The 13017-nt window shown below is 36.6% G+C and overlaps 1 protein-coding gene across 1 annotated transcript in view; it reads right to left on the bottom strand.

Moving 5' to 3' along the window:
• Positions 1–13017, bottom strand: part of GABRG3 (gamma-aminobutyric acid type A receptor subunit gamma3) — a 411489-nt gene that overhangs the window by 391159 nt on the left and 7313 nt on the right. The window contains exon 3 of the mRNA XM_068140659.1: positions 3681–3748. Coding sequence (XP_067996760.1) covers positions 3681–3748 — 68 coding nt within the window. The remainder of the gene's footprint in view (positions 1–3680; positions 3749–13017) is intronic.

The following is a 13017-nucleotide window of genomic DNA, read 5'->3' as shown; positions in this document are numbered from 1 at the left end:
TCAGAGAACATTACCTTTCCCTTGACTTCAAGCCTTTTTGAAGGCATCCCTAACATTTCTTCCCTTTGTGGCATCTCTAGGCTCCGTCTAAGAGGATTTCTTTTATCTCAGGGCCACAAGTATTCACATAAAATTCATCTGAGGTTATCTTTGCTGTAGGTAGGTGTCTGGTAGCAACTTTTTCCTGACTGTTAAAGAAATATGTGGTGGGTTAATGCCCATCCTGAAAAACAAACAGGGTGGAGGGCTTGCAGGTGCTTTGCCCTCCTTGCAGGGCATTTTCCCCCTAGAAAACTGAGTCTGTTCCACTCCCTGCTCCATGCCCAGCTAGGGTATAAAAAGCAGGACATTTTAGCCATTAGGTCTCCTTTTGACTCCTGCCTCTCCTGGATGAGAGCTACTGCGGGTGCCTTCCTGCTCCTCTGCCACATGGTCGGGCCTGATCCTTCTCCCATCTGCCTCTGTGCCTCTTCAGAGAGAGACTGGTTTTGTATTCTTCTTCTTTGTCCCACTCCCATCCATCCTTGTTCCTTGCCCTTGTGAATCTTACCTGTTTTTTATATATATACACATATATATATATGCACACACACCTGTCTACTTCCAAGCCAATTCCATATTATTGTTTGGTGGATTTGCTCCTTTCCTTTTTTATTCCCCTCTCTGTTGGGAGGGAGGAGGGGGAAGTGGGGGAGAGATTCTCAGCCTTCTCTCCATCTGAGCTCTCAACTCCCAGTTAAGGCTTAAACCACCACAAAATAATAAGATATTAATATTCATACTCAAGTCTAATCATAATTACAACAAGGTTATTGGCATCTGAAAAGCTTTGCTGTACAAAATGGGCTTGAACATTCAACTGAATACCCATTGAATAGATAATTGAAGAAAATTATTTTACTTTCTAGGTTTCACCCACAGGAAGAAAAGTGCTGATGAGAAGTTATAAGAAAATATACCTGAATAGTTTGATATTTAGAGAAGGTCCACATGATTTTCTCTCATAAGTGCTACAGATTAAGAAAAAAGTGATAGACCTACAGGCTAAGTTTGGAAGTACACAGCAGGGAAGTCCTCCTTGTACACGTTGATGATCTCTTTAAATAGAAGAAATGGAAATCAATGTAATCATCTTTCTTTCTGTTCAATCAATGACCACCTTGCCAAGCTGTCTTCACAAAATAGCTCAGCTTTTAAGAATAATTTAGCAGAGGAAAACTAAGAGATCCAGTCCTGATGAGAAATGTAGCATATGTAAATTCTCGCAAGAATATTCTTTTTTTCTCCCAGAATACTGTTCACTCCTCTTCCTTTGAGAATTCAGTTATATGACAGAAATCAGACTGAAGATGGACCCTTTCTTCCTCCTATTCTGCTACAAGTAAGCTTCAGCTGCTATTTCTGTTCAGTTTTTTGTGTACCCATGCTTCTGCAGCTCACAGGCTACACGAAAAACTTCTTATTTAAATATTTTCCCAATAGTTATTTTTTTATTAAAAAAAAATGTCTTTTTTTTCCTGTGGAGTACCACAGAGCTACTGCATACTCTAGTCAAAGAGTTGAAATAACACAAATGTGGGGAAAGTATCTCTTCAATCAGTTCTGCCACTGGAGAGACAAGCTAGTACACAGCTTGTAGGTTTGTGAAGACAACTTTCCATCTTCACTGTAAAATTGAGACTTCAAGCTTATGTCTGCTCTCTCATGTAAGTTTGAATGAACTCCAAAGTATCAGAGGAGAAATGGAGCTTTTGGACAAGTTTGGTACATTTGAGTGCCTAATGTAAATCTCTTTGATAGATAATTAGTTTTGATTCAGTTTCTGTGGGATGTACTGTCCACAAGCATATTTGAAACAAAATCCATTCCTATTCAAAAGTTTAAATACAACTTTAAGCAGACTGGAGTCCTTAATACTTCAGATATCTACATTTCATATTTCATCATTTTATTTATCATTCAGCCCTTACAGATTATCAGCTGTAATCAAGAAATATCTCTGCACCATCCTACCCAGCTAACTATCCTATTAAGACCATCGACTATCAACAAGATAAGGTATGCATTTTTAAAACTGCTATTGTGGCACACCTCTCCATCTTAGTACCATAAGATATCCTGAATTCAAAGTTAAGGGATAAGTAAACTATAATGTTTTGACTGTGCCATAATAATCTTCCAAGAACCACCAGTTCCTTTTATTATTTTTTCCTCTTTCCTACCTAAAGTTATTCTGATCAAACACTTTCTTAATTATTGTTCCACAATTATTTCCAGCACCCCAAAATGCTACTTACAAGCTAATTCACAACAGTAAAGAGCAAAAATATTAAAAAGACTTTGAAAAGTAAGCATCCTCACTATAGTCACCATTGCTTTTGAACAGAATACCCATTCTTGGAAGATATATACATGCATACATACATGCAAACCAAAGGATCATAAACAGAATAAATCTTCTGATAAATCATTACTTTGACAAGTTTTTTTGGTAAGCCATTGAGGAAGGGCAAGATAAATAGCTATTTATTAGTTGAAGAATGGAGCAAGTACTCCCATTGCTTGACATTCAATATTTCATATGAAATATGACCAATACATTTCACACCCTTTGAATATGTGGCCAAGTCGTTGCCAGTACATAATTTGTTCTGTTTTTACTTGCCAAATTTCCCATTGCCAGGGAGCACAGGAGTCCCTGACCACCCAGTAACTGACACACAATCATTTATATTCTCCCATATATGTAGGCAAAACCAAACAAGATGAACGACCATCTTCAAATTCAGGAACTTTTGCTTCAAAAATGCAAAACATACATGCAGTGCCTTTATTAGATTCTAATGTCACCATTGTACACAGCAGCCTTTGAATGTCATTGTAAATGAGAGAAAGTAATCACTTTGAAGAGGTTAGTATAAGAGCTTTAACTAAATTAAGATATTAACCAGTCCTTCTCAAGTTGTATAAACCTCAACCTAGTTTACAAAGACAACTATTGTGCTGAATTAAAACTTGAAATTGCACAAGCAGCCATACCTCCATAGCTACATAAACTCAGCTTGCTTTCATATTTATCTGAATGTGTTACTGCAAAACTGACAAAAGTCCTAGAGCTAGGAAGACCAAAACAACTGATGAATTGATATGTCCTGTAAGATTCACTACTGTCACACTATGACACAGATTCTTCCAGTTTCTTTTCCTTCATACATGCAGTACAGATATGTACATATAGTTTCTCAAAACATATTTTAAGGCTAAATATTGTTTATAACTCAGTGAAAGAAAAACAGCCATCGAAGTGATACTGAATTTCAAGTAAATAGATAGTATATGATGACTCTCATTAACTCCACATTATGAAGCTCTGTATATTCAACTGGCTCTTGAAATGTTGATTCAAGAACTTTCATGACAATAGCTTTGATTCATACTTTTTTTTTTTTCCTGAGGTAGATATTTCAGCATTCAGGATCTATCAGCATTTTGTGACAGACAACAAAAAGCACAATATTGCTTGTAGGTTTGATCTTCTCTTAAAGAGATACAAAAGAGTCATCTGTAAAACAGAGCTATAGCTGAAACCAGAAGTAAATCAGCAATCAAAACAACTTATCCCAGTGGTATTTATTATCTTTTTCAAAAGCTAGTATTGATGCCATTGGCCAGTCACTTACCATATTTATTGATGATACAGGACCAATGCTGTTGACATAAATGTCAACATCAATAACTGTTGGTTTTACTGTGGAGAAAAGAAATAATTTTGTATTATTTTGGAGTAAACATAAGTAACCACTTAAAAAAAATTCTTCACAGTAACTATAAAGTCTACTTTTCAGGTAGGACTCCTGAGAAGTATGGGTTATAGATTTACCAGAAAAGATTCTTTTCCTCCTATCCAACAAAGATTGCTATATATTACAGCCTGTACCACTTTACCATCATGATTCCCATTAATTTCATCAGCAATTTATTAAAGAAACTTTCAGTGCTAAGCACAGTGGCTCAAAGTCAAAACCTATGATAAGTGACATGAAAGTAGAAATGATACAGCATATCCTTTTTTCCTATTATTTCAACATACAAGTCCTTTATCATGTTTGTTCCACACCAAAATATCTTCCTGGATTTTCTCATCTCATCAAGCCCTGAAATCATCCAAACATGGAATAATATCATTAAGAAATCCATTTTGCTAAACATAAGCAACTGTTCTCCTTTCAATTTACAGTCTTTTTCTTCAGCTCATGTTGACTTTGAAGTCATTCATCCAAAGTTTATTTAATTAGATTTTGTTTAGTCAATTCAGATCTCTCGCAAGACCTTCCATGTTTACAGACTTCCAGAATTAAATAGACCAGGACAAGCTCTACACTCCTTTCTTCAGCTGATGCTCCTAGGATTTATCTTCCTTTCAGCATCTTTAGTGTCATGTAACTGGTTTTATAATTCAGATAGCTTACTGGTGACATAGCCTAATTCTAAGATAATGTCACTCTTACACTGAAAGTCACATTGTTTTCTTTTCTTTATATGCTGCCCTCCTTTTGATGCTGCAGGGTATACATTAACCTCTAAATTGGTATTTCACTTTCCCCATGGTTAGCTGACCCAAAACTAAGTGAGGAAAAAACCTGTTCCAATCTGTGTAGACAGAACAGGTACAAACTTGTCCCTAGCAGGCTAACAGTTTCTGTTAGACACCTCCCTTTTGCACAGAGGCACCTTCCCTTCTCCATGATCTTCACAGAGCAATTGAAACCACTGAAGTCTCGGAACAATGCTGATCTTGGAACATTTTTGCAGTAATCTCCAAGCTCCCCCAGAATGAGGAAATGCATGTACATCAGCCACTCAAAACTCAGAGAGCTTTCCTTGGGAAGCTACAGAGCAAAGTGAGGAACGGTGAAACACCATAGTTCTGTGGGAAGCTTATCTCAGATGAGTAACAGTTAATTTGTCTAAAGCTTAAGAAGCCTCTAGAACAAAACTGAAGATAGATAGGAAACTTAATTTGTAAATACGAATACTTTTGCCTACTTTCCATGCATTTCAGGGTAAATCCTGAGATGCCAAGGAATTCTAAATTACCTGAAAAGTTAGAGGTTTGTGAAAAAATAGGCAGGCTGGTTTGTCATGTAAGACTTTGGTATGTACACATCATTAGGAAGATCTAATGTTGCAAAAAATAGGCATTAAAGTGGGTATAAACAGTGGTTAAAAATGATAACCATTCTTTCTAATTCCTTAAGTATCACACATTTCTTTCACTCCACATGGTCAGAATATCCAAGGTTATTTAAGGTTAATGCTTCAACTTATCCAAAGTAAACATAACTCTGATCTTCCCTACAGTGAAAGAAAATCTACACTCAGATGAACAAGCACAACTCATTAATGAAACTCTAACTGTACCCAGTTAATAACTAAGTAGGAGCCTATCAGCCTCAAAATGAAGTAATAAATGTCATTACATAGGAATTGGTAATAGCAGAGAATTACAGCTAACTCTTTTACCAAGATAGCACACATGGAATAAAGAGTTTTGATCTTTTCAGGGTTTATGCACAAACCTAGCTGCAAGTTCTGGTGAACATTAATAGAACTAGACTTAGTGATACAAATTGGCATGCAATTGAATCTTGGCAGAGTCAGGGACAAAGATCAGGACCAGAACACAGTGCTTCCACTCCATTTTTGTTTAATCACTGAAGTTAAGCATTTAAATAGATTATGAGATGGTAATTTCTCCTTAATGTGCTGGGCCAAATTCTCTTCTGATAAAAAAAAAAAAAAAATTAAATTAAATTAAGCACTGCTTGTAAATGCTAAAGAGAATTTGGTGTTACACTAAAGCTCTAATCTTGAAACAAGAAAAAAATAAACAGCAGCCACTTAATTAAATCAGCATCTAGCCTCAGACATTTTCAGTGAAATTCAAGCACAGAAAATATAAATAAAAAATACAGATAAGCTGTTATATTACTAAAATAAAAAAGACTGAAGGTTCCTTGAACTCATATTTTGATTTCCTAGGCAGAGGGAGAAAGTACAATTGTAATATGATTGTATGGCAAATATGTGTTTAGGTTCTGAAAAAAAAGTCTGTAGAATACAGTTCTGTTGCATGCAGTCTCTCATGGATATACACAGATATAATCTGGAAGAAGCTTCAGGTGTAAATTTCAGACTTGTTACCTGTCCTGGAAGAGGCATTAACAAGAAAACTTGTAGTGGTTTAATGGTTTAATCCACCCGTACCCATATAAAGCACAGCTAAACTCAGCTGGAGAAGCTAATGGAAAGCTGTATTTTACAAGCAATAATGAAATGCAATGAATATATATAAAATATACAGTATTTACCATATTGTATAAGAATTTACAGGAAAGAACATAACACAGATCCTCCCAAGGAGGATCCCACCTCGGGTTCCCCCCAACCTCTCTCCCCCTTCCCTTCTTGTCCAGTTAATTAGACAAAAAAGGAGAGAAAGAGAGAAAAGGATATTAAGGGAATTCATTACTTCAAAGCTTTGTTAGAGAAACACTAGTATGCTTATCTCATCAGTTTCAGGCCAGGGTCAGCAGCATGCACTCTGGCCAAGAAACAAAAGACAGACTGAGACAGAATGTAAAATTCATAAAACTACATCCCAGTGATCTACCAATGAAATTAATTTAGAGTTAATCTTTGTTTTCCTTTTTACACCCAAACATTCAGCTAGAGAATTCTGTAGCTGTCTCTTCTTAAAGGCACAGCCTAAACTGTCACACAACTAAATCTGTTTTGAGCCACTGCCCTTCTCACCTCCCTTGCTGTAGCAGGGTCCAGATTGAGGTCGAGGAGCCTAATAGGTAGGTGCTGTTAAGGCTGCCTGGAGGGGGGCGGAAGCTGAACCCGATCCCTGAGCCTCACATTTCAGAGAGGCGACTGCACGTGTCAGATGCCACGAGAGAAGCCGTGTGCAGTTTATTCACCACATACACATTTTGAATTGATTGGCGGGATTTGAATGGCTAATGTGCCATTGGGCCATTCAGTTTCTGAAAAGGGAATTTATAGGGGAAGACTTCTGATACTCATTGCTCGTTACACTCATTGCTTGCATTGTTACTCTCTTATTTATCCCTCCCTTTTTATGTTCAAGTGGAACCTCCTATGTTCCAGTGTTCCAGCTTGCACCCACTGCCCTTTGTCCTATCATTAGACATCATTGAGAAGAGCCTGGCTCTATCCTCCTGACAGTGGCCCTTTACATATTTATAAAGATTAATGAGGTCACCTCTCAGTCTCCTGTTCTCCAAGCTAAAGAGACCCAGCTCCCTCACCCTTTCTTCATAAGGGTGATGTTCTACTTCCTTAATAATCTTTGCAGTTCTGCACTGGATGGAGCTATTTTTCTTGCACTAAGAATGTCCTCATAGTATTGTCGCTTGAAAAATGGAGGTGTTAATACCTCACCAGAAGTTAGCAATGAGATTACAAATGGATAATTCAGCTCCAGTATTGTTTTGATATCAGTATCAACCTAAAACTGTTCTAAATAGCTGTCAGAAAAAATAGTGGCAAAACCATGTGTATAACACAAGCAGGAGAGTAATTAAAGTTTGTTAACAAATGTACCAACCTTCTCAAAGCTCTTTGAAATATTCTTTAATACATAGTAGTTAACTTCCCCTAAAAGACAATGTAAGCATATAAAAGTAATTGCAGTGTTACGCTGCTACACAGTGCTATCTAAGGTTAGCTAATTGCTTATCAAATAATTTAATCTTCAAACATGTTGCTTTTAATATGTGGAAACAAAACTAAGGTTAAGCCAATATTTACCCAACAATTGCCACCTGATCCAAAAGCCATGGCTTTAAGATGGACAGAGTGTTTATATTCCAGACAGCCTTTTGACAATCACTTTGCAAAGACACATCCAAGTGAAATTTGTCTAAAGACAGTTCAAAACATACCTACCACAGGAATCATGAGTTCAGTGCTGCCTGCAAAGCTCACTTAAGAAGCCAGGTGAACACTTAAACATTTAGCATAAAGCTAAGTCAGGTATGTCTGGACAACAAAACACAGAAACAGATCACAAATACCCATGCAGGACAGCTATAGGATTTGTGTAGTACTGCTTCCTAAATTTACACTGGTGAAATAAACAGTGCCCGAGTTTGAATGAATGCCACTAAAATCTGTGATGTGGGCTGATGCTTTCTGTAAAAACTGTGAGAGAGAAATCAGGAGAACTATAAAAGACTTTCAAGGAAATAAACAAAGGGGTTGTTATACAACTTCAAAACTCATGCACAATAAACTCCTGGCATTTTATTGTGGTTACTTAGTACTACAAATTACGTTATCCTTTTAAAAATAGATCCTAATTTTTGATAGACCTCCACTATTCAAAATCAATGCTTATTCCATGTATGAAACCACTTTGTATGCTTCCTACAGAAAGCTTCCTCTGTGTTTCAAGTCTGTCCAAATTGCATTTATATGCCTGCACAAATCATAAATATTTAGAATTATTTTTAAAATTGTACTGTTTAGAAATATTTTTATTGAAAGCTTATTTAAACATCAGTAGAACTACCTGAGCTCTCATGAGCTTTAAAATAAAATTAGAATTCATTTTTGTGGAGAGTTAACCTTTTTTTACATTGCTGAAACAACTCCTAGGTTTATGTTATTCTGGTTTGACCCAAATAGGGGTGGTAAAAATGTTATGTATCAATATACATTTTTTTGTACAAGCAATGCAATTAGCACTGGATTTCTAGAAGACACATAGCCACATAATAAAGACAATTTGAGCTCTGTTCCAGAAATATGCAGCCACTTAAACTCTGCCTAAGTTCCACAAGACTTCTGAACACAAGAGACTAACAAGATTGGCTCTACAGTAATGAGATTTTTTTTTTTAGTTACTTTATAATAATATTTTACATTATCTCATTAGCACATAAATTGTTATTCTTAAATTGGGACATAGCTGTATTCATTACACAGTTATTGGTAACCACAATAGTAGTTATGATAGTGTTAATGTTTACTTTGTATTAGTGGTGATGACTGTTAATATTTTCCTACATGACCTTATAGGAGACACCTAATTACCTGTTTGTTCCTGTAAAAAGAAAAAAAGGCTATGCTAACAAGTCATTTCTCAGAGATAACTGTGGTGAGCTAAAATTTTTAGATTTCAGGACAAATTGTCACATATGAAGAAACACATAGTAACAGGAAGTGTTACCCTGGAGGTGTTTAACAGACATATTGATGTCACACTTAGGAGCATGGTTTAGTAGTAGACTAGGCAGTGTAAGGTTTACAGTTGGACTAGATGATCCCAGGTCTTTTCCAGCCTGAATGACTGTATGATTCTACAAAGGCAACAGTGAAGAAAATAATTTTTAAAAATAACATTAAAAAAAAACCTTCATTCTTCCTGCCAGGAAAGAATGGGCTTGAATGGCATATAGAGGTCAAAGCCCTTCACCTGCTAATGCCAGAGAAACTCTGAAAGAACTGTCATCCCTGTGGTTTAGGATCAAAGTACCAAAAACAGGACCATAAATGGAAATCAAAAGAATAATCAAAAATTAGGTGAAGACCTGAAAAAAAAAAAAAAAAAAAGTTTAGATGACAGCAATACTAGGATGAGCACAGGGCATTTTATTCACTTTTGTAGCCATTCTGTCCAGGAGTATAAATGACAGTGTGCACATAAACAAGACTCCCTCAATTAACTACAAATCACTTTCATTATTCATATCCCACTATCACCATCAATCAACCTTCAGCACTTTTATCTTTCATTTACCTTTCCCTAATGCATAAGCTGTAGTCCTTCCAGTACAGTGTTTTGGGAATGAAAACTGTGCAGCTTAATGGTTAACCTCAAGTTTCCTTGTTTTTTGAACTTACATTTGTAGAAGGGAGCTCTTATGTGGTATCGTAAGACGGTGTCCTGATTTGACATTCCAGCTCAGGACAGAATGTAGATTTACCCCCAAAAGAGTAAATAAAAACACTTGCACGGAATTGGAACGTAGTATCAGTAATATTTACAAAAGTAAACACAAGTACAAAAGGCAGTAAGGTAAAAGGAATATATATACTTAACCAGAATTGGCAATGGACTAGGCCTCCTGATGGACTAGGCCCCACTACCCAGCTAGAAACAGCTCCCAGCCAGCAAAGCCTCCCACAGTATTATTTTTCAGTAGTATGTACAGAACTTTTCTCTTGTTCAAAGACAACAAAATAATTTAATAGTTTGTGCCACAACTTCAAAATGGCAGCTGTAGCACTGCACATGTTCTCAGTTTACACATACTTGCTCATAACTCTTTAATTAAAAAAAAAAAAAAAGAAAAAAGAAAGAAAAGGAAAACAAGAAAAACAGCAACAACAAAAATTCTTAATACAATTCTACACTTGGAAGAGCCACCATCATCTGGGTAAATACAGAAGAATTAATATTAATTAATATCTCAGATTTTTCTGACTTTTACATAACATTCAGCCCCCTGCATCCCACAAGTCTGTATGCTATAGTCCAAACTCCCTCTCAGATCTCTTAGGTGAAGTTCTGGAAAAGAAGAGACAATAAGAACTAGGGGATGCTACACGACTGTTCAGTCTGACAGTTTAGATGAAGGGTTTGGCAAACTGTAAACCGAACTTTCCTACCTACAACACCACTCAAGAAAAGTATTCAGTCTGAGTTTCTATCAAGCCATTTCAGCAAGTAATCACACTTAGGAAATATAAGTTTAAATAAAGAGTTATCTGAGTAAATTAATTATTTATATCCACAAAGAGAAGGTTGCATAGTAAGGGATCTTGGTGTTAAGTATTTAGGTAAAATGGCCTCTCTCTCCAACATGAAACCAATACATCTTTGTCAACCCAACAGACTACATGCAAGACCCAAGTACTGCAAAGACATGAATAGCTCATTAGTTGGGTTAAATTATGAGATTACTTCCATAAGAACTGTTTGAATACTGAAATATTTCTATATAGTTAACTCCTGTAAGCTTCAAATCAAGGTGTTGCTTTCCAGCATTTGATCTAAAATAGGTGTTCTAGAGATAAACGCAACAAAACCAGAAAAAAAATCAAACCTGTTAAATAATTAAAATACATATATATATATAATTATATTCTCCTTTTTTAAAGTAGAAACATTAAATTGGAGGGCTTCAGGGTCACTGCATTGGAATAAATTTTCTCTATATATACTTTTAGTATGACACTTCAAGAGTTTTACCTGAGAGAAGGATGAGCAAAAAGTAGGGTGCTTCCCCTGCAACAGCTGAGAAGCTGTGAATCAAGCTAGACCCAAAAGCAACATAAGAAATTCCCCTATACTCATCTCCATGACTAAACAATTAGAAAAGCGGAATGTAAAATTGGAAAAGCTATACTATCAATAGCCTATTCTCATTAGAAATGTTCCTTTGCAGATTTTGAAAGTGCCTATGATTGATGCACCATACTAGCACTACACAACAATTAGGTGCAAAGAATCTATGCATTTATGTCATGTTTTAAAACTCAGACATAAATCAGTTTTCAAAATATAAAACTGGGACTTTGAAGTGGCCACAGAGTAGCGTATTCCTCACTTATTTGCCCTGCATTAATATTCCAGAAATGTTGATGGCAAAGTGTGCAGAAGAAAGCATCAGTTACTGAAGATGTTAGAATATTAGAACTCCTGCAGACAATCAAGAAATCCCTTCTCTCCTCCCACGTAGAACAGAGGCTGTTCTCGTTTGCACTGAATAGCAACTCTTTCCTCAGGAGTATTCCTCTCCTTGCATAGGTGTGCTTACACATAATTCATGGGAGATGACTGGCATAAAAATAGTCTTCATATTTACTGCCTTGCTCATGGAAATGGACACTTAATGGATTTCCAGTCTGGTGGCTGAATCAGAACCGAAGCTTTCTGAAACAAAGACAATCCACTCTCCCCTCCCCCACTAGAAAAAGGAAATATCAATGACAACACTGAAACATTTCTGATTTTATTTTCCGTACGATCTTTTTCAACTCCTGAGCACTGTTTCCTAGTTGAGTCTTAGGTACACCCCTCACCAATGGGTTATTCAAGTCTTTTCTTCCATACAAACTTAAATTAGATTAATCTCCACAATTTTCTGCAGTGCCCAATACTACAGAAGCTGGATCCAAGACTACAGCTTTCACGTCCTGAGTGCTGCCATAACACAAACAGAAGTTACTCCCTGTCTCCTTCCCACTATGTAGTACCCTCTAAGCACTGGTCTGTAATCAATCCTTAAGTGACAACTGTCTCTCACTACTTACTGTTATAAGATGTCTGACACTATCTCTGGTAGGCTAGCACAAAAAAGAGCTTACAGCAGAACATAGTAATTAGACTTTGCATGACAGTTCACAGCTTTCTCTGCATTATGATCTGGGAAATATTTTGCTCTGTGAGGCAATAAGCAACCCTCTGTCACCACGTATGGGGAAACCATTCTGGAACTAATTTAAAGAGTACCAGGTGTGGCAATAAGCAGCTAGCAAAAATAACTTGACAGCCACAGTGGTAACAGCCTGTGATGCCCCTCAGGGTTCATTTCTATGTGGCCTGCAGGTCAAACAGCAGAAAGGTTGTGATATAGATTCAGAACTCAAGGTTTTCATCAGGATTGTGCTTGAAAATGCACATCTCCTTTAAAAAGCAACAAAGTTGTGCTCATTCACCCAACAGATCTTGCACACGCTGAGAAACTGCCTAAATGAGTTAGAGAGAGATCTTTTAACTGTTAGGTTATGCCAAGCCACTATGGGAAGCGTGTCAGAAAGAACTGACTCTCCTGTGTTTATTATCAAGAAGGAAGTAAAATTTTCAGGTCAGAACTTAGACCTACTAATTGTCAAGACTTAAGCCAGTGTGAAATGAGGGTTAAAAAAACACTCTTGCAAGGTAGTAGGTATAACTGCATGTAGAAAATGTTGCATATC

This window comes from Melanerpes formicivorus, unplaced genomic scaffold (genome assembly GCF_026170545.1).
Source record: "Melanerpes formicivorus ecotype bairdi unplaced genomic scaffold, bMelFor1.0.p_v2 SCAF_1, whole genome shotgun sequence".
Lineage (NCBI taxonomy): Eukaryota > Metazoa > Chordata > Aves > Piciformes > Picidae > Melanerpes > Melanerpes formicivorus.
Note: the sequence above shows the minus strand (reverse complement) of the source record. Positions and strands in the feature narration are given on the sequence as shown.